The sequence below is a fragment of the Stigmatopora argus genome, chromosome 10, assembly GCF_051989625.1.
Source record: "Stigmatopora argus isolate UIUO_Sarg chromosome 10, RoL_Sarg_1.0, whole genome shotgun sequence".
Lineage (NCBI taxonomy): Eukaryota > Metazoa > Chordata > Actinopteri > Syngnathiformes > Syngnathidae > Stigmatopora > Stigmatopora argus.
Window position 1 is genome coordinate 1030831 of NC_135396.1, and position 13574 is coordinate 1044404.

The 13574-nt window shown below is 40.5% G+C and overlaps 1 protein-coding gene across 1 annotated transcript in view; it reads right to left on the reverse strand.

The window, feature by feature from the left end:
* Window positions 1-11166, reverse strand: part of LOC144083613 (neurobeachin-like) — a 37650-nt gene extending 26484 nt beyond the window's left edge. Inside the window, exon 1 of the mRNA XM_077611595.1 lies at window positions 10757-11166. Coding sequence (XP_077467721.1) covers window positions 10757-10975 — 219 coding nt within the window. The 5' untranslated portion in view covers window positions 10976-11166. The remainder of the gene's footprint in view (window positions 1-10756) is intronic.
* Between the last annotated feature and the right edge of the window lie 2408 nt (window positions 11167-13574).

Here is a 13574-nt window from a genome sequence, read left to right on the forward strand (position 1 = left end):
ATAATTTGACAGCGAGCGAACCCGGCAACCAAACGTCCGTTCTACCAAGCGTCCGGTCGACCAAACGTCCATTCGACCAAACGTCCGTTCTACCAAACGTCTTTCGACGGAACGTCCGGTCACGAAAGCCAACGATATGGCAGCCAATTAGATTAACTTCATAAATAAAGATAAATACATATTTAAAACCCGAAACAAACCTGTTATCCGAGCATATCTTTGCTAGCTACTTTACAATGCAAACAATACAGTACAAGCTTCCTTGGAAAAAACCTCTCAAATTTTCATTTCTACACATAATTTCTCCCACGGCGTACGAGACACGCCGACGGTTGGGTCCCGACGCCAACCCGGCGGGTCGAGACCCGACCCCTCGTCCGACGACTGACAGTATAAACGCTCGAAGATAACCGGACGACCGAACGGATAGCGTCTTATGTTTAGTGAAGAGTAGCGCGAGGGATGCGTGAGGGGAATAGCGGTGAGCTACTTAACAGCTGCAAACAAGCGATTGTACGATCGGCCGAGCGAGAAGCACACACGTGGGACACGCGTAGTGATCTTTAATGGCCGGAACCAGACTTGGCTGGTCTTTGCCGACACGTGCCAATCATTTGCTTGAGTGCGGGAACACGGCGAAACAGTCCGCTAAGCTGCTAAGCGGCAACTGTTGCCTTCTGGTGGAGAGCCCATGGTCGTACCAAGACAAAATATAGATGTTTACACGCCAAGAAAAGTCATTTGAGAGATTATTCATGCTTAAAAATCAAGATAGTTGCTGTCGAGAGTGGTTTTTATTCAGTAATTGCTAATCCTTGAAGGAAAAGAAGATGGTCGGCTTTAAACCGTCAATGATATCATTACGAAATGAGTCATCAAGATGAAATGAGTTGATTTTTCATTGTCGTTTTACTGATTTATGCGCGTGAAATGATGAGAAATGGGATTTGGGTATGTTCCGCTTAATCGGAGTTCTGTATGTTCTTGAAAAATAATTGAAATGAACAGTTTAAACTTAGACTTTAGATTTTGATCAAGAAAATTTTAAGCAATCGTGCCTTATTTACTATTTACAGCACTTGTGTCAAAGTGGCGGCCCAAGGGCCAAATCTGGCCCAGCGCATCATTTTGTGTGGCCCGGGAAAGTAAATCATGAGTGCCGACTTTCTGTTTTAGGATCAAATTAAAATGAAGAGTATAATTGTATATTAAATTTCCTGATTTCCCCCCTTTTAAATCAATAATTGTCATTTTTTAATCCATTTTTTCTGTGTTTTTGGTTCAAAAATCATTTTGTAAAATCTAAAAATATATTTAAAAAAGCTAAAATAAACATTGTTTTAGTTCTATAAAAAAACTGAATATTCAGGGCTTTTAATCCAGTTCTTTTAATCCATTTATTTAAAAAAATCTAAATATTATATCTAAAATGGTCCGGCCCACATGAACTCGAGATGACGTTAACGCGGCCCGCAAACCATATATTAAAAAAATGAAAATAATATTTGTAAAAATAAATAAAAAAATAATTAAATTTTTAAAAACTAGCTTAATGCTAATGTGCAACAGAAGCCGCCATTGCCACGCTAACAAAAATCAAGTCACAATATTTAGCTCTTGAATTTGCAGCGCAAACATTGGTAGACAAGAAATAATACGACACTCAAGTGAAATCAACAAAACTTTAGCCGAACTTCTGCAAATCTATGTTATTTCAAACTACCACTTAAAGTCAAGTTAAGCTAGCTTAGCTATAGATCAACTTGCTACTGACTAGCTTTGATCAACACAAGTATAACATTGCCTGTTTTCACATTTCAGAAAATAGTACAAAAAAAAAATACTTCTACGACATAAGAAAAGTCGTCAAAGGACGCCTGATTGGTGCAATCGCCACAGCTTTTCTTGCCCGCTAACACTTGGCGTAGCAATACGGCGGGGACACTCGGCGGGTTCCTTTTAGGCCGGCTAATTCGGTCCCGAATCATCTGCCAGAGAACACCACGGTTTTAATCCTCCTCTGCTGGCGACTTGGGAGCGACACTCTCCAGCCAGATGTTCTTTTCACAGCGCCGCGACTAATAGCATTAGCTCCAGGCACACATTTAGCATCTAGCCGTTGCTTGCAATCTGGTCTACGTACGCAAATACAAAGTGACGGGACGTATTCTCGGAACTGAAAGGCAAAAAAACAGAGCCGCTAGTACATCAATAGAGAAAGTAAACCGTATAAAAATGTAAAAAAGTGATTAGCCTAGAAGCTAAACGATGGGAAATATAGTAGGTCTACTTTACCAATTCCCTACACAACACATCATAACAGTTTTTCTGATTAAACAATTGAGTTTCTTAAACTACCAACTAAGATGTTAGCCCCCACAGACATGAAACGAAGAAGCAGTCCTTCCGTAACGTCACACTGTTTTTTCTGGCCAACAGCAAAATGGGATTAAAACATTTTTTGCGCTTTATTGGGGGTTTATTCCACACAAAAAAGACAACATGTTGAGTCTCAGGCGAATCCAATCTACCGAATTCAGTAACTGAAGTCCGATTTAAAGCACTTTTCTATGTAGTCTAGACGTTAGATATTAGTTTCTCACTTTGTAAATCAAGAACCGCTTTACATTTGAGTCTTTAGGGCAAGGGTGTCAAACTCGGGTTGGTTCGCGGGCCGCATTAACGTCAACGTCATTTCATGTGGGACAAACCATTTTAGAGCTAATATCTAGATTTTTTTAATTTTTTTAAACTGGATCAAAAGCCCTAAATAGTCAGTTTTTATAGATCTAAAGCAATGTTTATTTGATCTTTTTTTTCTTAGTAATAGAAAATGTCATTTAATCATGTTTTTTATGTCAAATGGAAACAAAATATTTTTTTAAGTGGAAAACGGAAAATATTTGTATATTTATTTTTAGATTTTACAAAATGCTTTTTGAACTAAAAACATAAAAGAAAAAAATGTATTTAAAAATTGCAATGATTGTTTTTTAAAAGGGGAAAATCAGGAAATGTAATATACATCTATAATCATTTGAATTTGATCTTAAAACAGAAACTTGGCACTCATCATTTACTTTCTCGGGCCACACAAAATGATGCGGCGGACCAGATTTGGCCCCTGGGCCGCCACTTTGACACCTGTGGTCTAGACGTTGGATATTAGTTTCTCACTTTCTAAGTCAAGAAACGCATTACATTCTAGTCTTTAGGGCAGTTTTTTTGCCTTAAACCCGTGCCCCCCCCATCTTCTACTTTTAAACCCCAACATTTGCGATGGTACGTGAACAACGTGACGTGACATTTTCTTCGCGGTGAAGTCGCCGGGCGGAGACAGGCGTGTTAAAAATCTGTCGCGGCAGTGGAGTGAGCGGGGTCTCAATTCCATTCTTTGTCTGGGCGCCCCCCCTCGATAAAACCCCCCCTGATAAAAAACCCCGCCGCATCGCCCCAAAAAGGAAAAGCCCGGCACGCGCCTGCTCATTTGTATGGAGATGAGCTGCATCTGTGATGGAGTTGAGCCGGATTGCTCGCTGCGGCGGGGTGACGGAGAGTCGGCGTAGCGCCAGGTGGTGCCCGGGCAGCCCATACAAAAGCGCCGCTTTATAAAAAAATAATAATAATAAAAACAATAGACAGCACAGCGTCCCAACAATGTTGTTTTTTTGTAAACAAAGCTACACTTTACTTGTCCGCGCTAACGTTACGGTTCCAAAAAAATATTCTTGTTGCCTGGCGAGGCCTTTTGAAGGCAACTCGTTAACATGCCCTTCACTGCCCTTGAGCAAGGCAATCTCGTAATGCTCTTGCGGTATTCCAGACACAACGTAGACAAGCAGTCGGGAAGAAAAAAAACATGGGAAGCGGCTCTGGCATTTATAGGATCCATGTTGGATGGGGCACGGCAATCTGTTTGACCTTGAATGACTTTGGAACGAGAGTTTGATTCCTTTTATGATAATGGAAATCGAATTTATTAAAGGTCGTGAATGGAAACAGAGTTTAAATGAGGGGAATTGACACGAATTGTTAGCAAATAAATGGACAAGCGTTGTTTGGGGGTGCTTTCAATTACTAAGACGAAAAGGGGTGCAAAACTTGATGTACTATGTGATTTTAACTATTGAAAAAAGGGAAAGTATTAGCAAATAATGTTAAGCTTTATGTTTGTACGCGTCAGGGAGACAAAATCGGAAAATTTGCGTGCTGCGATTTCGCCTTTTTAGATTACGCGGATTAGCTGCGTTTCCCCTTTAGATTTACTGTATTGGCCCGAATATAAGACGCTGTTTTTTGCATTGAAATAAGACTGAAAAATGGGGGTGGTCGTAATTTCGACATCTGGACATTATACCCATTCACAACGTTAGATGGCGTCAGATATCGTTAAAGCCAATGCCGAACACTTTGAGGGTTAATGCAGTTATTGCAATGTGTTTTTGTGATTTTGTTGTAATCATTTGTTTCAGATGTTATTTTTGGGGGGATAAAAATTGAATTCAAAAAGTCTTTTTTTCACACTTGAGTTTTGAAAAAGGAGGGTGTCGTCTTATATTTGGGCCAACACGGTCATTTCAGGAAAGAGGTCAGATGGTCTGGACGTCGGCGTCTCGGAAGCCTTTTGGATGCCAAGAAATAAAGCGAGACGTACGCTCAAAAGATTTGTCTTATCCTCAAATGTTTGGGTAGCTGTCGAGAGCCAGATGACGCACGGATGAATACCAAGGGATGAGCAAATCCATTTTTATTACGGCTCGTTATCCTCCCTTCCATATTTTTACTACATATAGATAGATTGGGCCATTTAGATATAGTCGGAGTGCTTCATTATCCCTTCACGGCAAGAAAAGATGATGCTTAAATGTCACATTGATTATAGACTCGAATATTAATCTGTCAACATTGTCTCATTGAATTGAAGCTGCAAAAAAGTAGCAAAAAATTGCTAGAACAAGATATTTCCGGTTTTCGACTCTTATTTTTTAACGTCAATAAGATTATGTTTATTCTACTTCCTTTTTAAACAGAAAACAAAATAAAAGATAGAAAGGAAACAGTTACTCTTTGTTTTTAAATACATATTTTTTTAAATAGTTAATGTTTCCCTTTGAATAATGTATATGGACTCCATGTACATTTAAAAAACAAAATAATAAAAAGAGCCAAGCACTTTAATTTAATAATTGATATTTAACTCAATAATTTACAATATATTATATTATTTAATGTATTTGATCACTTATGTAAAACAATTTAGCAAAAACATGCCTAAACAGGATATTTCCGGTTTTCGCCTCTTATTTTTTAACGTCAATAAAAATATGTTTATGCTACTTCCTTTTTAAATGGAAAACAAAATAAAAGATAAAGGAAACAGTTACTCTTTTTCCTTTTTTTAAAAAAAAAAATACATTTTTTTAAATAGTTAATGTTTCCCTTTCCCTCATTTGAATAATGTATATGGACTCCATGTACATTTAAAAAACAAAATAATAAAAAGAGCCAAGCACTTTAATTTAATAATTGATATTTAACTCAATAATTTACAATATATTATATTATTTAATTTATTGGATCACTTATGTAACACAATTTATTTTATTTTCCACAGATATCTTTTGATTCCTTTTTAGTATCTTCCCCTTATTTATTCTTTTTGTATTTATATTCACTTTTATTTAATGATGTATTCATTTATTTATTTTTTTCACTCTAATTATTTCTTCTATTTTTCCTGCTTCGGTCTTGTATATCCAAATGGAGAAAAGCCAAACCAAATCCACTATAAAAAAATAAATAAAATAAAAAATAAAAAATGATTACGAATGGAAATGGCATGACTAACTGCCTGAAATATTACCGGGGTTTATTGTCGAACCATAAAGCAAGCAGCGAATCCCTAGCCGGGTAGCTCGTAAACATGGGGGGGATGTTGGGGGGGGTCTGCCCGGCGAGCAGAAGCGTCCCCGACCGACTACGCCAAAAGCTTTTATGATATACGCCATCCACGCGTCTCCGGGGCAATGCTAGGCGGGCCGATATGAAGGACGGGCGCAGTAAGGAGAGAATTAGACCTCGCTGACACGGAGGAAATGGACCCCCGCCCGCCCTTTGCTCTACTTTGAAAAGCAGCTGCGGTCCGGGCGCTGGGGGGGCTGGCAAATATTACAAAAATAAAAATAAAAGCAGCCTGTTTGTTATCGCTCACTTTAGCAGCCATTTTTGCTCATCGTGTGTGGAGAAAAGCAAGTGAAAAAAGCCTGAAAGGGGAAAAAGAACATCTTTTGAATGCAGAAAATTGCATGTTTTGGAGGGTGGGGTTTTTTTTTTGGAAGATGGGCATTTTTTGCAAATGGCTGGCTGCCAATTGATGGCGAGTGGCAATGTGTTTGAACTGGGAGAAAGCCTTTCAGGTGGATAAGGATTGGATGTCGAATGCCGTCAATGGCAGGTAGGTGTTAGGAATTGAAGGTTGGGGTTTCAAAGTGGGCTCTCGAACCTAGTTTGGGTTTCAAACTAGGCTGTTGAATCCAGTTTGGGTTTCAGACTAGACTCTGGAACCCTGTTTGGGTTTCCAATTGGGTTTCAAGCCCAGTTTGGGTTACAAAGTAGGCTGCCAAACCTAGTTTGGGTTTCAAATTGGCTGTCAAACCCAGTTTGGGTTTCAGACTAGGCTCTGGAACCCAGTTTGGCTTTCAAACTAGGCTGTCAAATCCAGTTTGGGTTTCAAAGTAAGCTTTCAGCCCCAGTTTGGGTTTCAGACTAGGCTCTGGAATCCCATTTGGGTTTCCAATCAGGTTTCAAGCCCAGTTTGGGTTACAAAGCAGGCTGCCAAACCCAGTTTGGGTTTCAATTTGGCTGTCAAACCCAGTTTGAGTTTCAATTTGGCGGTCAAACCCAGTTTGGATTTCCAATCGGGTTTCAAACCGAGTTTGGGTTACGAAGCAGGCTGCCAAACCCAGTTTGGGTTTCAGAGTAGGCTCTGGAACCCCGTTTGGGTTTCCAATCGGGTTTCAAACCCAGTTTGTGTTACAAAATAGGATGCCAAACCTAGTTTGGATTTCAATTTGGCTGCCAAACCCAGTTTGGGTTTCAGAGTAAGCTCTGGAACCCCATTTGGATTTCCAATCGGGTTTCAAACCGAGTTTGGGTTACAAAATAGGATGCCAAACCCAGTTTGGGTTTCAAATTTGGCTGTCAAACCCAGTTTGGGTTTCAGAGTAGGCTTTGGAACCCCGTTTGGGTTTCCAATCAGGTTTCAAACCCAGTTTGGCTTACAAAGTAGGCTGCCAAACCCAGTTTGGGTTTCAAATTAGGCTATCAAACCCAGTTTGGGTTTCAGAGTAGGCTTTGGAACCCCGTTTGGGTTTCCAATCAGGTTTCAAACCCAGTTTGGCTTACAAAGTAGGCTGCCAAACCCAGTTTGGGTTTCAATTTGGTTCTCAAACCCAGTTTGGGTTAAAAAGCAGGCTGTCAAACCCAGTTTGGGTTACAGAATAGGCTCTGGAACCCCGTTTGGGTTTCAAACCAGGTTCAGGGTATCAAATGAGGGTCAAAGTTGGCAGGCAGAGTTCAATTTGGACAAATACGTAATCAGGTTGACTCACCTGAAGAAAACCCGTTTGACTATGACACTTCATTCCCAAGTGATAAAAATAGCCAGCATATGTCAAGGTGTAAAATTGTGGTCACACACAAAGGCCCGTGCCAGATGGCCATCGTGCCGTCGAAGATTTGCGTGGGAGGCGCAGTACGCCGTTCCAGAAACCTCCGTGACAAAATCAAAGAAAAAAACTTGCGATTATCGTCGGGTCCAACGACATTCATCACCACTTCACCGAGCCGCTGCGAGCTTATCCGGCGCAATTACAAGAGTTCAAAAGGATTGTTTTTAACTCTTAATTGAGGCCACTCTGGGAAACTAAACTGGTCATTTGGCTCAGCGATAAGTCACAGCGCATTATTATTATTTGGACTCATTTGAACAAACGGCCTCTTAGTCACAACGCCACCATTCACTCAAACGCTTGGCGTCGGATTTGATCTACCGCCATTTTCCCAGCACAAAAAGTCAAGTTGAAGAAATGGCCATTCCCCGGTTCCCCTTCAAAGACCACCAGCTTTTTTTTCGTACGGAATATTCCGACTTAGATCTGGGTACGCGTTCCAGGGCACCCAACGCGCATCCATTAGTGGCTAAATTGGATCCCCGGAGAGGGTACGGAGTTTCTTTTTACGCCGCGTTCGGGACATCAAAACCGACCCGTGCAAAATCTTCGAACGCCGTGGCGTCCGAGGATGATCCTTTGACTCGTACGCTGCTCCGATGTGATGCTCGTTTGGTCGACGTAACGTGAACGGGATGGAGTCGGGAGCTTCTGAAATGACTTTGGGGAGGCAAATGTGCGCGGGAAGATGAGAAGTGGAAATTATGTGGGTGGAAAATTCAAACGGCGGATGACGAGAGTCTGACTGACATATTCACCGTCTTCCAGGAAAAAAAATATCAAATTAGTTAAGTTACTTCTAGGCGGCCGAATGGTTAACGCGTCGATCTGACATTTCTGGGGTTGTGGGTTTCGTGTGTGGTTGATTGGTCGCCGGTCTTTTGGTCGCCCCGACCGCAACAACGGGCGACCAAAAGACCGGCGACCAAAACACCGGCGACCAAAAGACCGGCGACAAAACAAGGTAAAACAACACAGTCTATGCATCAATAAAAGCCAACAATGGCCATGAGCAGTTTCACTGAGCCCAAGTGTGAGTGTATAAGGAGAGTTTGTATGTACATGCATTGTCCCTTTAAGAAGGTACGTCCGTCAGGGTCTTAACAAGTTCTCCAACAAAAAACAATAAAAGTCCGGCAAATTTGGAGCTTTTCTTTAGCCTAATAATTAATAGGGCATTAAGTATGACTAAATAGTAATTCGCAGTTTGTATTTAGGGAATTTGAGCAACCATTTAAATGGTAATTATCACTTACCTTCCGGGCGACCAAAAGACCGGCCACCAAAAGACCGGCGACCAATGTACCGTGGGTTTGATCCCAGGTTCGCGTTTTCTTGCATGGGTTTTCTCCGGATACTCCGCTTTCATACCCGGTTGAAAAAACTGAATTGTAACTAGCTAAAAATATCTGAAAATGTGAGCCTTTTTAGTCATTTCACCACTTTTAAAGAAGAAAAGTTCTTTTGACAACATTGTTACGCTGTTGCTAATCAATGAGGATCAATGTGGGATCAACGTAGGCATACCGAAAGGTCGAATTAAAAAAAATATGATTAAGCTTTCAACGCTAGGTGATGATCCTATTGGTGCGTTGGAGACTCACTCAGCTCTCTCAACAGCCTGTTTCCATATTTTAGCTCTGAGCCATATGGACCCATTTAAAGAGCCACATATGGCTCCCGAGCCATAGCCCCGGTGTAAAGTAGAAGCATAATATTTCAGCGCGGCATGTTTTTGCTCCAATTTGTACTTACATTTCCTCTCATGGGTTTTATAAGACCATTAACAGCAGTTAGCGCTTGTTATGACCGCCACTGCTTTGACGGCTATTATTTGGACTACAACAGCACGAAGTGGAGTCATTCAACCGGCCGTAACGTTAATAAGCTTCGCGTAACCGCAATATTTCGCCGCTTTGCCTTGACGTCTCGTCCGTGGCGGTCAAAAGAGGGTCATTGTTTGGACTCCATTAGGGACTTTGTGAAGTGGGAATGCTTTTTCTCAATCCTACTCTGGTTTACATCATCTTTTTTTAATGGTTTGTTCCTGCAGACGAGAAAATATCTCAGGGAAAAAAAAAAGATAAAATCATTTCACTTCAAAGGAGAGAAACGAAAGAAATGAGCCGCCGCAATTGTCGTCATTAATGCTCGAGCGTAATGATCAGGTGTTTTTTCTGTCGGAAAGGCTTGATTGCGTAATCTCCAGGTGATGTCATCTATTTTACTCGTTGCTTTTTCGCGGAATCCGTTAGTTAGAACTCGGTTTTTGCGACAGCCAATCAATTGCGGGGATTCTTGGGTGTTTCGCGGAAAAATATTGAAAATCAATCATTTTGGATTTAAAAAAATCCCATCCATGACAGTGTGCTATGCTGATTGACAGGTAATCTTTAAAAATGCTAAATTAATAACAATACGTAAATATGTTCATGTAATAAGTTTTTTTAAAAATCACGTTTTATGATTTAGTAACATTTTAAACATTTTCATCACATTTCATCACAGTACTCTGTCATTTTTTATGCTAAATAGAATTATCAGCATTTTCCAGACTCCTCCCATTCCCACAATGCAATGTGATATCAAAATGCAACCAACCCATCATGGCACAACAAATACAGTGGAGTAAACATTCAAAAATATAGTTTTTTAAAGAAACAGGCAAAACAGGAACATAACCAACTTACAAATAAGAACAATATGAATCCAACAACCCCCCCACCCTCCCAAACATCTATTTCATGACCTTTGCATCCCTGGGATAGTCTCCAGCACCCCTCATTTCCTTACCTCATCAAGCATCATCCAATAAAGTTGCGTTCAAACTCAAAAACTATCTTCCATCTCTCAACTTTTCGCACAAAAACTGACTAAAAAAATACGTGTACAAGCTTCCCCAAGCCATTCATAGAAGAAATCCATAAAAAAACGCCATATGTTTACTCACGTCATCACACAGGTGCATATCATTAATCCAGAAACAAGCCTAAAAAAATGGGGGAAAAAATATAGAATTGACTTACCAAATTGAGCACGGTTTCCACGATGTCCCGATTGCTGACCTCCCCGGCTCGGATGAGTTCGCTGAGGACGCCGAATTTGGTTTGAATGTCTCGGATGGGCACCGACGGGTCGATGACGCCCGCCGGCAGCAGCGCGGTGCCCGTGGCGGACATGGCCGCCTTCACGCCGGCGTCGCCTGCGGCGGACGCTCGCTCCATTACGGGCACGGAACCCGGCATTTTCCACGCCGATGGAGTCCTTCCTCCTTCTTACTTGCTTTTTCCGGGTTTTTTGTCCAGGATATCGGTTAGATCGAGAAGAAATGCCCGTTCGGCCAGCCGTTACCGGTCGGTTCACGAACCCGTGCGGCGTCCCATCACGCTCAGCTGTGCGCGTGTCTAGTTCAGCGTCCTATGGATGGCCGTGCTCTGTCGCTTGTAACCGTCAGCGCTCTCTGTCGGCAGGTTTCGGAAGTGCTCATTTCATTTGCCTGAATTGTGTTTTCAACCGGACAACGGCGGAATCAATGTAAACAGGGACCAGTTTTATCAAGAGGACATGTGTCAAAGTGGCGGCCCGGGGGCCAAATCTGGCCCGCCGCATCATTTTGTGTGGCCCGGGAAAGTCAATCATGAGTGGTGACTTTCTGTTTTAGGATCAAATTAAAATGAAGAGTATAGATGTATATTACAATTCAAATGAAGATTATTGATGTATAGAGAATATGAACTGCTTTTCGCTTTTAAAGTAAATACACATCCTGTATCCTCCTGAAGTTTACTTATTTATTAGTAAAATATAGAATGAATGTGATGAAATTTGAAAAATGTTGGCTTCAGAATGTTCTACTAAACCTTGATACTGTAAACAATTCTATGTTATAAATCTGCATTGAAAACGTGTCTCTCGTCATCAATGAATTTGATACAGTCATAATTAAATCCATTGCAAAAAATTGAGAAAACAAACCTTAAAAAAAATATTGAGGCAACTTTAAAGTTCATAAATCACGTTAACACCATCCATAAAAACTTCCATACATCATAATTTCCAAGAGGAATGACTTATTTTCATGTTTCCATGCTACAAGATTATAAGTAGCATTACAAAGTACTCCAAACGTGGAAGCAATCGGCCAAAACGCAGCGACAAATCACTTTCACAATTAATCTATCCAACATATTTCGGTTCAGTTCCGAATCTTTAAAAAGCTCCGAAATGAAGGAACCAAAATGGAAAACTTCCCATTCAATTTCGCACACGGACGCTTTTCATCGATTGACATTTAATTCGATTGGCGAAAATCGCCCGTTTCGAGTCAGTAGAAGAAGAAAAAAAAACATATTTTATTTGTTTCATTGGACCTGAGATGCTTGGGATTTAATGCAACTCAAATAATCTTTACTTTTGTCCTACCGGACGAAAAAATAAAAGAATAATACTAATCCCGAGAGTGTCATCTATCAGTTTTCATTGGAAGCCCTTGATGGCTAATTAGATTGACTTCATTGCTAATAAATTGTAGCTCCAAAGCCAAACCTTGAAATGAGATGTGACTCGGCTTCTTTTATTTGGAGATATCAAACAGTCATTGAGGTTAATTAAACTTCCTCAGGTCTAATGTAGGCACTAGCTAATGGATTCTGGGTTGTTTTGCCGCAGAACCGTGAAAAGCGCCTTTTGTTCCATTTTGCTTTAATGCAATGGATATTATGCCGGGTGATCATTCTCTAATAAAAAAAGGCTTGAAAACGGGTTCACTGGAAGTCAAAATATCCGTTTTTTCTTCAGATTAATAATGTAATTTAAAAACATCCCTTTTTTACCTGAAAACAATCAAATGTATCCCTGCAGTCATATATTATATTTTGTCCATCAATACTACTTATTAAATAATTCCAAATGGTCTGTTAGCTTCCTTTCATTGCTTTTCCCCCTGGTTGCACTGCTTCCAGATGTGTGTTTTCATATTGAAGAATTTAACCAATCACATTTCAGCCATTATATTGTTGCCAGGGTCAGAAATCTGCCTCAAGGCCTTCACAATCAGTTCTGCAGGCTCTGCTGCATTAAACAAGTGTCGATAATTGCTTTAACCAATCAGATTTCGAGTTGGCAACACCACAATGCCTTCTCGCAGGCGTAGGGATACGTCATCGCTTTCACCAATTATGATTGCTGGATTTTACCCCATTTTCGGGCAATGTTTGCCGGTACGCCATTGACGTTCATCGCTGGTTTTTCCCGGGAAAATCACCTCCCGGCCTGGTTGTAATGTCTGAAAAGCTCCAGTATTTGTATTTAATCATTAAATGCTGCCAGGAAGTGGATTTTACCCGTTGAAGGCGCTACGAGAAAATGCACGGACCGCCACTGCATCCCTGTAATATTACAACTTCATCTAAAGAATACAATTTTAAATGTTAATCCCCCAAAGTTGAAATTGAAACCATATGAACTTCCTTGAAAATTTGCCTGCACTAAATTCATATAAAAAATGTAAAATATTGCTCAAAAAAATACAATATATTCCACTTTAATGTCGTCTATGACACAAACTGTCCAACAGAGGTCGGCCTTTACTTTACCCCACCAGCTAAATACTGCGATAGGCTCATAAACATCCATCTGGTTTGCATTGTAATGAATGGAAAGTATTATTCTGACAGGTTTATTTTATTTAAAAAACACACACACACACACATATATATACACATACACACACAAATAAAGACGTCTTTTTCTGCCCCTGGCACATTAAGCAGGTTTAACCAAGTTAAACCTTAAGTCATTCTCAAGCACACGAGGTCCAAGTTGAATAAAAACAATGGACATCAA